The sequence below is a fragment of the Martes martes genome (genome assembly GCF_963455335.1).
Source record: "Martes martes genome assembly, chromosome: 14".
Lineage (NCBI taxonomy): Eukaryota > Metazoa > Chordata > Mammalia > Carnivora > Mustelidae > Martes > Martes martes.
In genome coordinates, this window is record NC_137902.1 from 6,002,408 (window position 1) to 6,015,417 (window position 13,010).

The 13,010-nt window shown below is 49.4% G+C and overlaps 1 protein-coding gene across 1 annotated transcript in view; it reads left to right on the forward strand.

Moving 5' to 3' along the window:
* The window catches only part of ADAM12 (ADAM metallopeptidase domain 12), a gene marked incomplete at its 3' end in the record, with an annotated part of 325,053 nt that overhangs the window by 227,817 nt on the left and 84,226 nt on the right, over nt 1–13,010 (forward strand). The window contains 1 exon segment of the mRNA XM_080822952.1: nt 10,125–10,311. Coding sequence (XP_080679078.1) covers nt 10,125–10,311 — 187 coding nt within the window.

Here is a 13,010-nt window from a genome sequence, read left to right on the forward strand (position 1 = left end):
TTCTGTTCAGTATGGTGTGACCCAAAAGCATACTCAGATCTAGGAATGTGGGGGGAAACCCAAATGTCCTGGGGGACACATTCATTAGAGCCCGGCAGATTACAGCTCTGCAGAGAAAGAGCAGGGAAGGAGCGTCCTGCACTGCTTCCAGAAGGCTGGATCACACGTGGGCAGCTAGGAACAACTCGGTCCCGGGAGAGACAAGAGAGGAAGGAAGCAAGCAAGTCCGCCTTCTTCATTTGAAGCTTGAGGGAGGGAAGATAAGGAGAGAGAAAAGCATAAAGATCCCAGCAGAAAGCAGGATTAAAGAGGGAACAGCTCTTCACCGGAGGGGATGGCGGAGAGCAGTGTGGAAAATGGGTCATAACAGTAAGTGCAGCCGTGGAGTCTGTTCTTACTTCGAAAGGACTCCAGGTCAAAAGCAAAGTTCAGGGGCACCTGGGTGGCTCAGTGGGTTAAGCCTCTGCCTTTGGCTCAGGTCATGATCTCAGGGTCCTGGGATCGAGCCCCGCATCGGGCTCTTTGCTCAGCGGGGAGCCTGCTTCTCCCTCTCTCTCTACCTGCTGCTCTGCCTACTTGTGATTCTCTCTCTCTCTCTGTTAAATAAATAAAATAAAATCTTTAAAAAAAAAAAAAAAGACAAAAGCAAAGTTCAGATATAAGTTAATTTTCTGCCGTTTCACACATCTCCCCAGAATGCTCAGTCCTCATTAGCCTATGTGTCCTCAAAATGCTCAGTCCTCATCAGCACAGTTCCAGTGCAGAGATGCATGGTTCTCCTTTGACATTCTGGACTCTCATTTGCTCTCCCTGCTTTGTGCCTCACGCCCCCTACACGTAAGCCCCTAACCCACAGCATCCCCGCGGGCGTCAGGGACTCCCCCACATGGCACTGCACAGGGACCCAGCTGGGGACAGAAGTCTGCTCCCTCCCTAGAGGTGCCACCCTGGTTCTGTCATAGGACAGACGTGTGGCCCTGGCACGCTCCTGCTGCAGCATCAGAACAGCATGTCCCCATGTCCCGATTTTATTCACAAATGCCACCTTCCCCTCCCCACCCGGCTCTGGCTGGAGCATGAGGAGTTCCTTGAGGGAAGACGCTGTCTCTCCCCATTTCTTCTCGTTCTCTTGCCCCACCTTCTCAGCTCCTGCTCGTGTCGGGCCCAAGGAGTCTTGGGGTCTCCCACTTCTGGGATAAGCCACGTGTTCTCCCATCCCCGGCAGGCCCGGTGGTTGAAAGGAGACAGAATTTCTGAAGGAAATTCGGTGGTTTAACAGACTGAAGCCCACCATTCCCTCCATAGATGAGGACACTGGTATCTCGGGTTGTAAACTAGGACGGGTTGTAATACTGATTTCACTCTTAGATGGGGCTGAAGCTGCTTGAGCACAAAGCGTGCATGCACTCACACTCACACTCACACTCACACCTCATGCCTGCACTTCCGTCCTCGCGTGCAGGCACACTTACACTGTCGTTCACCATTGTCCGTGGCTGGCATACTCACACTTGTGGACTTACACACACATACTAACACACTCTCGGATGCATGTACACACATGTGCACACACATGTGTCCCTTGGGGTGGTGGTGACACACGGTGGGGGCCAGACCTTCTTTCTCATCATCCTTATGGTTTCTGCTTCCCTGAGGGTAGGGGCGGTGTTACTACCACCATGGCGAGAGCTCCTGACTGAGGCTCCGCCATCGGCGGGCTGGTCCCCACACCATGCGACACTGTTCCAAGGCATAGCTTCTGTCTTGAGAAAGAGGCATCTCCCACACTTACGCGCCTCTGCGTGTTCTCCTGTGATGCTCAGCAGAGCCACGGGAAGGCATGACTCTACCTCGAGGAAGCCCCCCCCCCAATTCCACTGTTTTCTGGCTGTTTCCAGAGCATTCCTCATGCATCTCCCCGTCTTTGTCCCTGCTGTCCTGCCTGGGACATGCTTCTCTCTCCGCCTTCCATTTGGCTTTAAAAGCTTCACCAAATCAAATGACGCCTCCGCGTGAAGCCCCGTCCCTGCCTCCCAAAGATTCTCCCCACGCGGATCAACACTGCCTCCTCCGCACTGTCACAGGCAGCCCTTTCCTGCCACGGAGCAGGTGATTTATAAACATCTCTCCACATCCCTGCGTTAAGGCTCCCATCCTTCCTCGCTCTATTGGTAGCTGACTGGTATACCTTGCTGTACGTTCACATACCTTCACGATGGGGAACATTTCTGATACGTTGCTTGTAGTGCCTGGAGCTCTCAGCACTCGCCTTCAATGTGAGAGACGGCACAAAATGTTTTCAGAAATTCAGTTGCATACAAATATTCAGATGTGAGTCTCTTTGTTACCCCAGTAAGGACATACATTATTATGTTCCTTTAAACTGTATAATAAAAAGAGTTTGCTGCACCAAATTTTATATGATGAAATCAAATATGGCACAGAATGCAGGAATACATCTTGTCCCATACTACTGAAAAATAGTCAATCAATTTATTTTTCAAAGGTAGAATTAACCAGTGTTATGGTCCATGGAGTCAGAAATAACCATTATAACGAAAGTAATCATTTGCAATTTAAGGGAAAGGCAACCATTGTAAAAGAAAAAAAAGAAGTTCTGCTTTTATACTGTATTATTATTATTTACAATTTAACAGACAAGTTGAATTGACCCATTTGAAAAAATCACCCAGAAATCTCCGCTGATAAAGAGGAGGAAAGAGTCTTGGAGGAAGAGCAGACGGCGGGAGCCAGGCAGGCTGGAAACTGAGCCGCGGGCTTCCCGCAGGCACCCACGTCCAGCGCCGTGGCTCCCCGCCTTCCTGGCCCCTCATGCCTTCCCTCCAGGTCGCTCACCTGGTTGGGTGTGGTTTTTTATCAGATCTCACAGCTCAACCTAAATGGCTTGCCCCCAAGTGGCCTAACGGGCCAGAAAGTCAGGTGCACAGAGATGACCTTGCGTTCCCTTTCCTGTCTGCCAGACCGTGAGTTCCCTGCAGGCGGGGCGCTGGGCTCAGCCTAGATCCTGGAAAGTTATAGGTGCTCAGGCAACCTCGGTGGAGAAAACATGCTCTCCCAAGCCATTAAGTGGTCAGTGATAATCTTCGACAGTCCAAATTTTTCTAAATTAATTCATTTATTTGAGAGAGAGAGAACGGGGGAAGGAGCCGAGGGACAGGGACAAGTAGACTCTGCGCTGAGGGCAGAGCCAGATGTGGGGCTTGATCTCAAGATCCTGAGATCATGACCTGAGCCGAAGTCAAGAGTCAGAAGCTTCACCGACAGGCACCCAGGTGTCCCTTGGCCAGTCCAAATTTTTAAAACATCTCTAAGGTCATATTAAGGAAGAAATTGGCTAGGGAGGAGGTAAAGTTAATTCGACCTTGAGCTCTGCACTGAGACCCTCTGCTCCCTCAGCTTCTAGGGCCTGGCCTACGCTGCCTGCCCTCCAGCCCTCTGGCCGCACCTGCCACCTCCAGCCCGGGTTCTCCTTGTCCTGTCCTCCTCCTCCGGAGGAGGAGACGTGCATTCCGTGGTCCTGTGGGAACATCGGTGGGAGCCAGTGCTGGGATCACAGCTCATCTGCGCCGTCTGCAGGGCTGCCCTGGTGTCCATCCTGAAGGTTGCCCAAGGTCAAGTGTCAGCGCTCCCCTGCACCACCCACTCTCCCTCAAAATGCCAAAGTGTCCAAATCAAAACTTCTCAGTCCCCAGATGGGCTCCCCTCCTACCTCTTTTCCACGGAAGGTCCAGCCCATCTCTGGCTCCTAAGCTTGGCCTGTGGTGACCTTTGACGACCCCTCTGGTGCTCCAGCCCCCGCAGGCTTCCGCGTCACCACCCTAGACCAGCCCTTGCTCCAAGACTGTTTAACTGCCTCCCACCCGTGCTTCCTGCCTCCACCCTGCCCTTCACAGCCATCTTGCACGTTCCAGAAGGTCATGTTGCAGAAACACTGCCTGATCATAGCGGAAGTCCTGCCACCGCCCCCGCACGCAGAGCCACAGGGCTCCCTACGGCCTGCGATCAGAGCCTCTCGCTCCCTCACACGCGTGTGCAACCGCTGGCAGGCCGGCTTCTCGCGTCCTGATCCCCGCCGGTCATGCCAGTCCCAGTGCCCGGCTGGGAAAACCACTGCGAGTGAGAAAGATCCTCCCTGGGTGTGGAAAGCAGCCGGAGGCCGTGTGGGCACCGTGTAGCGAGAGCTGTGACGTGGGCGTGCACAGAACCGCCAGAGACCCACGGAAGGGCCCGGGATGCCGGGCCGTCCCGAAGGTCGGCTGAGCGGAAGCTTGCATCGGCCTGGAAGGTCATTGCAGCCAGGGGGCTGCGGCAGGAACGGTGCAAGGCCGTTGGGTGGGAACCCCGAGGAGCAGAACACGGCCCTAGCCCGGAAGCAGCTGCGTCCCACGGGCCAGAGGGCCGGGCACCCCCGGTCCCACGGAAGGAGCCTGCGGATCTGTAGAGACCCCCCGGGTGGGGGAGGGGAGAGGCCGAGGAAGGAGGGGACAGCAAGGGCAGAGCTCCGGCGGCCGGGAGTTGGAAGCGTGAGCAAGAGGCACTTTTAGTCCGCATGGAGGGTGTGGAACCGTGTGCAGTGAGGCCGCGGGGCAGCCAAGGCCAAAGCCAAGGTGAAAGATGGAGACAGAGAAGGAAGCCCAGATGCTGTGCCCCGCCTTCCTTCCACGGCCCCCACCGGCCGTTCGCCCACACCCTCGTGTGCGTGGGGTGCTTGCACACTCTGAACATTCTCTCTCCTCAGCTCCTGCTCCTTCAAGGCCACTCACCGGCCTTCATGCTCCCCACCCTCCAGTTCTCCCATCCTCCAAAACTCCCCTCAGGGCCCCCCATTTTGCACGGGTGATGGATGACGCTCCCTCAGTCAGCACCGAGCTGACCGTCCAGCCTGTGGGCGGCCTTGGCATTCAGAACTCAGCCGTGCCCTCCTCAGAGGGAGTCCTCGGTGCCGAGGAGAGAGGGCCCACCATCTAGCGTGGCCGTGGAGGACGGAATGGCTCGCGGGCCAGGTCCACAGCCGGGGCGTCCTGGCTGTGCCGCTGGCCAGCTGGGTGACTGTGTGAGGGTCCTAGAGCCACCAGAAGTCACCACATGCTTGGGAGCCGAGAGCCACAGAAATGTATTGTCACCGTTCTCGAGGCCGGGAGTCTGAGGTCAAGGAGTCCTCAGCGTTGGACTGAGGCTTCGCCCATGCCTGGCTCCTGACTTGTGGTGGCTACAGGCCACCGCTGGCCTGCGCTGGCTGGTCGCCCCGTCACAGGTTTCTGCCACCACCTTCACGTGGCCTCCCTGCCATGTCTCTGTCTTCTCCTTTTTCTCGAAGGGGGCACGTGTTATTGAATTTAGGGCCCACTGTCAGCCCAGGAGGAGCTCATCTTGAGATCCTTAACAAGACCCCATCTGCAAAGACCTTGTTTCCAAGGGTCCCATTCACAGGTTGAAGGGCTGGGAGTCAGACATATCCTTTTGGGCAACACTATTTCACCCACCACAGTGACCTCGGACCCTTAGCATTAGCATCCTCTTCGTAAAAGGAGCTTATGATACCTGCTCTGAAAGGATTGCTGTGATTATGAGAGAAAATAGAGGATTCAGAAGCCGGGCTCATGGGGCAGGAGAGCCCATGGAATGACTGGTAACAGGGACATGGTGTTTGAGGAGGTGGTGAAAATGTTCTAGAGTCAGTGGTGATGTTTGCACATCTCATCGAATGTACTAAAAATCACTGAATTGCCTGCTTTAAGAGTGAACTTCACGGTATATTGAATCACCTCTCGATCAACTGTTCTTTTTAAAAAGGAGCCTGGCTCGGGGGCGGTGCCTTCATAAATCCGAGCTGCCAGTATGATTATTATTATTGTTGTTGTTGTTGTTATCATTGATGTGCCAGTCCCAACTACTATTAGAATCTTTTATAATAGTCTAACATTTTACCCCTTTTGTCATATGCCTCCCAGACCCGGGTATGAATTACATTTGAAACGAGAACCGTGGGTGAGATGTCTTTGGGGTTCTACCAGAGCCCGCCCAGGGCTTCCCACGCCGTAGGGGACGATGCAAGTTTGTCCTGATCATGCACGAGTGGTTCCCATGGAAATTACTTGTTGGCAGTAAGCCCTCCAGTGCTTGCGCGTTCACTACTAACCGCCGCCATCGCTGTACCCAGCGTGGTGCGGTGGGATATTGTGTTTACCCCTGGGCTCCCCCAGGAAAGAGCTGAAATTAGATTTCATGCCAACCGCATTTCCAACTGATGATTGGCAGCCTGATATTGAGACCAAAAGTCTTTTTTTTGCAAGAAAATTCAATTAGCAATTGAACGTGGAACTAGTCCGGGTAATTCATATATTCTAATCGTTACCTTATTACAGGTAGTCAAAATCCGTGCCACTCTCCGGCTTGCCTGGGAGTAGCAAGAAAAATCGTAATAAGAACAACCACATTAAGCCGTGTTATTGCCTGATGCACCGTTGCTTTGGAGATTAAAAACTGAATTTTGAGAAAAACAAAAACTTATCTCGAGGAAATACAGGCCTCCTGAGTTTTCACTTTGAAAGCTCACAAAGTCAATTTAAAATTTTAATAGATTCCTCTAAGTTTCTATTGAAGGAAAAATAACAGGATTTTAAAATTTAAAGGAAGGCTGCCTGTGTTCTCTGACTTTTTTCTCCCCGCTTTGTGCTCATCCTTGTGCAGGACCCCAGGCCCCTCTCAGAAGAGCGCTAGAGGGAGACGGGAGCGCTGGATGGCTGAAAGGTGCAGGGCTGGGGTACACAGGTCCCAGCTCTGCCTCCAGCCTCCCACCTGCCTTGGACAGGGGGGATGATCACCAGAGCTGCAACCGTGTGCAGATCCTCTGGGTGATTAGTGCAAGGGGCACAGCCCAGGCAGAGCACCATCGGAGTGGCCCTCATCACCCCCAACCGCCCCTTTCTCTTCTTCCTCTATGCACTACTCTCAGTCCACTGCCCACCATGATGGCCGGTTCCGTACCTTCCAGCATCCTCCCAATCCTCCCAATTCTCCTAATCTCCCCCTAGAGAAGGTACCTGGGGTCTTCATTTTTCTGCCCCACTCTGGCAAGGGGAAAGAACCCCAACTTCAAAGTCTGCTGGGTTTAAATTCCATACTCTGAGATACTTCCAACTCCAAGTTTACAGCTAAATGTCTTTGACATTCCCTTAAATTACACTCGCTTATCTAGCTTAGGGCCAGCAAGGGCTGTGAGAACATCAAAATTTTACATCTCAGAAACCCTGAATCCTTGAATTTTGTGTCCACTGTTGTTTCCAGCAATCTCTAGGGCTAAATGATTAATTATACCCACGACAGTCCAAAGCAATTATTTAATTAAGTTGTCCTACAGGCTGCCAATTGTTCCGAGCGAAGGGAGAGCCTTCACCCCAGTTTCTCAACATCTGGCCTTTGGATGACTTGAAAGATAAAAGGAGATATGAGAACATTTTTATGACTAAGTAACAATTTCTAAAAATTTTCCATTAAGTAGAAAAACTTTTTCAGTAATTTGTTTCTCATGATTACAACTTGGTGACATATTTTACTGTGAGCGTCCAGCTTACTTAACGCTAACGCAAAAGAGAAAACGTTGCGGTATCACATGAAATGTTGGTGTCATCTTTGTTTTAGGGCAGGAAGGTCAGTTTTTTTGCAAATCCATATTTTCCCTTCAAGTGTGTTTGTCTTCCACATTCCCTTGGCCTGTCATTTTTAAGTACTCTTTCTTAATTGAGGCTATTTAAAATGAACTTTAATAAACAAAAATCCCCTGTTACCCATTCCAAACTTTGAAATCTAAGTTTTATTTCACAAAGAACTCTTTAAGAAGAGAGATACAAGCCACCCCAACAGAGTTGATGGCCAAAGTCATGTCCATACAATCTGCTAGAGACGCACAAAGACATGAGTTGGGGCACAGGCATTCCGGGCAAGATCTTTCTCTTTGCCTTTGTCTATAACTTCATTACATAGGACTGATAGAGCAAACCAGCTGAGTAACAATGAATTGAGTAGAGAGTATTTGTTCACCATTTGTATTCCAAATACACACTTGACTCCTCCAAACCTCTTCCTTCCATACTATTTGAGTATTGAGATCCCATCATTCTATTAAAATCTAAAAGCGACTAAATGAAATGGGCCTTCAATAAGCATAGGACGGTGCCTGCTTTCACAGCACACAGGCTCAACTTGGAACAATAAGCATAACATGAGCGAATGACTGAAGCAAGCAATAATGAATGACAAAGGAACATTTCACAAGGTCCCTGTTTTGGAAAAAGGCTGAGATTTTCTGAAGAAGACTGATGGAGCAACCAACTTTTTCAGCTATGTCTTAAGGACAAAGGCATGCTCAAGTCCTTGGGTTGATGCAATATAAATTATTTGTTAGAGCCACTGCCCTAAACCTGGAGCCCCTGAACCTCATCCACAGTCCCCAGTCTTCTGACATTATCTGCAAAATATTGCAATATACACACATGTGTATTTTTCAGGGGAGAGTATAAAAGGGTTCATGTCTCAAAAAAGGTTAAGGTTTACTATGTTAGACATGTCTGCTTACAGTGCAATAAGTCTCACTCGGAAATGTGATGCGTTTCTCTAGCGGAGAGATTGTGGTTGCCTTGCTAAAGAATGGAAGTCCCTAGAAGCTTCTGTTATTATGTGGGAAGCCTTAAAACTGCCAGTTTACTGTTACTTAAATTGCCATTTCTCCAAAGAAAATCCGTCTTTCCATATCAAGAAGAGCCTTTTAAATTAAAGTGCTTTACTGTGCCACCCTGGAAAAGAGAGAGACAAAAACCATCATGTAGGCCAATGTGCCCCATCACTTGAAGGAAGCTGACACCTCTGGGTTAGCGCTGCTTGTTTCTGGGAAGCAGACACTGCCTAGGCTCTGTCTTGCTCCAGAAGGTCAGACACGCATTGTGGTCCGTGGCCTGATACCTCTGTCTGTCTCTACAAGGTGGAATGTTCAGCACATTTGTCTGTTTTTTGAAAGAACTTATACTTCTATTCCCAAATGTAAAAGTTACATCAAAGGTTTCTGTCTTTCTTCTTCTCATTCCCAGAAGTGGATTTATCATACTACTGCTCTATTTCACATCAGGGAGTCATAAATGGCCCCTATGTGGGCAGATGTGTTATCAAAACACAAGATCTTCCTGAAATTGTCAAGAATTTGGTATTTGGAATAACATGTTAACAGCAGCCTAATCCATGGACGTGCCCTTGTTAATAACAAAGAAGACAACTACCATTTAAGCACTGATTTATGGCCTCCACAAGGCTAAAAGTTTTAACTGGATGACATAGCAGCCCTGAGAAATAGGTCTTATTATCCCATTTTCCAGGTAAGGAAACCAAGGTTCAAAGAGGTCAAGGTCACGCACCTAGAGCTTACCCCCAGACTGCCAGACTCTGAAGGCTGCCTCGCCAGCCTCAGGGCTGGGACATCTCCCAGTAGTCTTGGTTCCTATGAGGAGTAATCCAACTTTAACAAAGTCAGAGCAGGGGGCAGAACTCAGCCTTCGAGAAGCAGTTCTAATGCTTCGTGCACCTACACAGCTTCCTTTATTCACGGTTCCCATCCATAAGTGTAAGTTTATACTCAACCTCATATCAGAATCCTTTCAAATATTTAGGAAGCGTAGTTGATCGGGCTGAATAATTCACATGCAAGGATTTTCCTTTAAAGAAAAAGATTTCCCTTCCCATCTGCTAATTCAGATAGAGTTACTTTCTAAGCAGATGAAACATCTCTCAACTCTTTTCCCCAGAAATATATCTTTGAGAAGAAAAAAATTATAAATCAAAATTTAAAAAAAAAACACATAGAGGCTAAACACAGTCTACTCTTTACCGTAAAATATTTGAGACAAAACATTTCCCAGACTTGTTTTCAAAACATTTGCAAGATGAATCCATGCAAACATATGGCTCAGAAATGTCCTTCCCAATTAAAAACCTGAGAATATAAATAAATTGGCTTTTCTCTTTGTATTTCTTCTCTCATTAAGAACAGAGCCTTGGCCATAAACAAAGAACTACCCTTAAAATTATATGTTTTTTTCTTATTTCTTCTTCAACAGGGGACTTATTACATTTGAAAATAGCACCTATATCTTGGAACCCATGGAAAGTGAAACGAACAAATACAAGCTCTTCCCGGTGGAGAAGCTGAAGGGCACCTGGGGGTCCTGCGGGTCACATCACAGCACGTCTGCGCTCCCTACAGGGAACTGGCTCCCACCACCCTCCCGGACATGGCCAAGAAGGGTAGGGGGGAATCAGGGTCATGCTTCCGGGGAGCGGGGGCTCTAGCTAGGGGGCCCCAGGGCGAAGACAGCTGGAGAAGTTTCGTTGTCTGCATGTTGTGTGTGGGGGATCTGGAGTGGTTGATATCTTGTGTGCACAGCATCACCAAATACCGAAACCTCCATCACTGTTTTTGCAAATGGCAGCCTCAGCCTCATCAGCCTGTGCTGCATAAAGTCTGGCTCAGAGGCCAACAAAATTACCATTCATTGTGGTCAGTGAGAAGCGACTGTGGGCCTAGACCCAGGGTTGCACCCCACCACAGCACCCACAATGATAAACAAGACAAGAATGGACCCCCACCTGCCCACTGGGCAGTTCTCCTTCCTCAGGAGGAGAAAGACAATATGGAGCCTTCTTCATTAGCAAGTCTGTTTTACAGTTGGGGTCTTTGCGATGATTTGCATGACATCCTCAGTCTTTGCCTGCGTGCCCCTGCAGAGGTGAGTGGAATCTTGGCCACACGGTGTGGCTAAGGAGGGTTGCTTACTGTCCATGCTGCCCGTGCCTGTCCTTCCTTCCTTCCTGAGACTGTCCAAACACTCCCGTGTTTTCTGGCCACCGGCTCCTGGCTCTGCTCATCAAACTTCTCTCCTTCTGCCGCAGAAGGGGGCAGAGTCGTCGCCTGGTGAAGCCCGGGTCAGAGATCTTCCTGCCTGCTAAGCAGACGGAAACACAGGGGCTCTGGTACCCTCTGGTGCATTACCCATATCCCATTATCAGGAAACCTCCACCCCAAACGGCTGCCTGACCCTTTTATGTCCAGTATCACTTGGGTGCCACAGGCCGCAGCAGAACATTCTTGTTTTTTTAAGATTTTATTTGTTTGAGAGAGAGAAAGTGAGTGAAAGAGCGGGAGCACGTGCATGAGTGGGGGGAAGGGGAGGGGAAGAGGGAGAAGCAGGCTCCCCGCTGAGCAGAGAGCCTACGTGGGGCTCTGATCCCAGGATCTGGGACCATGACCTGAGCAGAAGGCTGAGCCCACTGAGACACCCAGGCGCCCCAGCCGTAGAACACTCTAAAAAAGGAGTGAGGGTAGCCACATTTGGCTGGGGGCCCTGACTTTGAATGAGCACAACCAGATAGGAAATTCTGAACAATTTCCTGATTTTCATCTCTGGCTTTCCTGTTCCTCTGTTGACAAGACATCAGGATTTCATAGATATGATGTCAAATGTGCTAACACGGGGTGGTCTAGAGACATGTTCTTCAAGGTTCCACTTAAAAGACAGCACATTTTCTCTTTCCTGACTTGGAGTGTTAACGCTGCTTAACATTCAGTACTGCGTATGGATTATTCCTCTTTGTTCATTCCTCATCATTTTTATTCTGAGTTCAAACAGGAAACGTGATCCTAAATGATTTCTTCTCATTCGTAAAATTTCTCTCACACCTGTGAATTGTGTTTCCCTAACCTTCATTTTTGTTTCATTCTTTTCTTCCTGTCCCGGTGTTCTGCCTGTGTGACCCTGCTGTCCTCTATTTCTTAGTTTGCTCATAAGGTTTCCGACGGCGGGTGCGTGCTGCCTCCTAGTCCTTCCTCCCCCATCACACAGAAGGGGAAGAGCCCCCGTCTGGGACGGTGACCCACCTTGACACATACTCAGGAGTGGAGACCCAGGGAACAGAGCTTGAAAAAAATCCCCCCACACACGTGAACAGCAGCTCGAGAGAGTTTCGTCCTGCCTTTCTCCCCACCCCCCACCCATTTTAGAGCGACAGATTGAAGACTTGGAATCACAGAGACCCGTCTCTGTGGTCCCAGGTCATGTTTATTTTACTCTTCAAACACTCTCGCCTTCATTCCAGACCTTGGAGAAGAGGTGATTAAGCTGTAGGTTTTCCAGTCATAAACAAGGAGGACATTTGCATTTTGTTTTCAAGGTGCTTTTCTTTGATCGCCTTGGTGAATGTACGGGGCCCACGTTGTGAGATTTATAACTTGACAGTTTAAGTGACACCCGAATACGTTTGCGTTTCACGCAGAAGTACAAGGCTCGGTGTCTGCTTGCCAGCCGTATTTTAGTTCCTTAACGAAGCCTCTGGCTGTCTAGGACTGTGGTTGGCACCGTAATTTCCAGTCACTCCGACTCAGAGAGGAGAGCGCAAAACCTGAATAACAATGTTGTTTCGTTAATAACGCACATTGGGGTGCAAATGAACCTTTAAATTGAAAAGGGAAGGTAACAGCTCCGTCCTCAACATTTTTCTCTAAAGATCTTTGTGATTGTTTCAGTGGAAGAGAAAATATGACACAAAGTACATCTACATAACAAAAAGGTCCGAAACGTGATTCTTAAATAAGGGGACTCCTTGGGGATTGGAATGAGAGACCATGTGCTTTGGGACAGCAACTCCAGTGAACGTGAAAGAGGCCACTCACCTGCCTCACTCCCACCCCCTGATTTTACACTCAAAAAAAAAAAAAAAATCAATGTAACTGCTGCGGGCTCCTCCTGTTTATGCGATGCAGCAGCTGTGCCTGCCTTCCGCCAGCATCTTCTGCCCCCGCTAAATGTTAACTAGGGCGAAGACTGGTTTGCAGGCTGAGATTTTTCTGCAGATATTTGCGTTTCCTTTCACAGAGCAGCAGGAATAAATCAGCGCTCGGGGTTTGCACCGGCAATAATACAGGCTCGAGCTATGGTTTGTCATTTTTA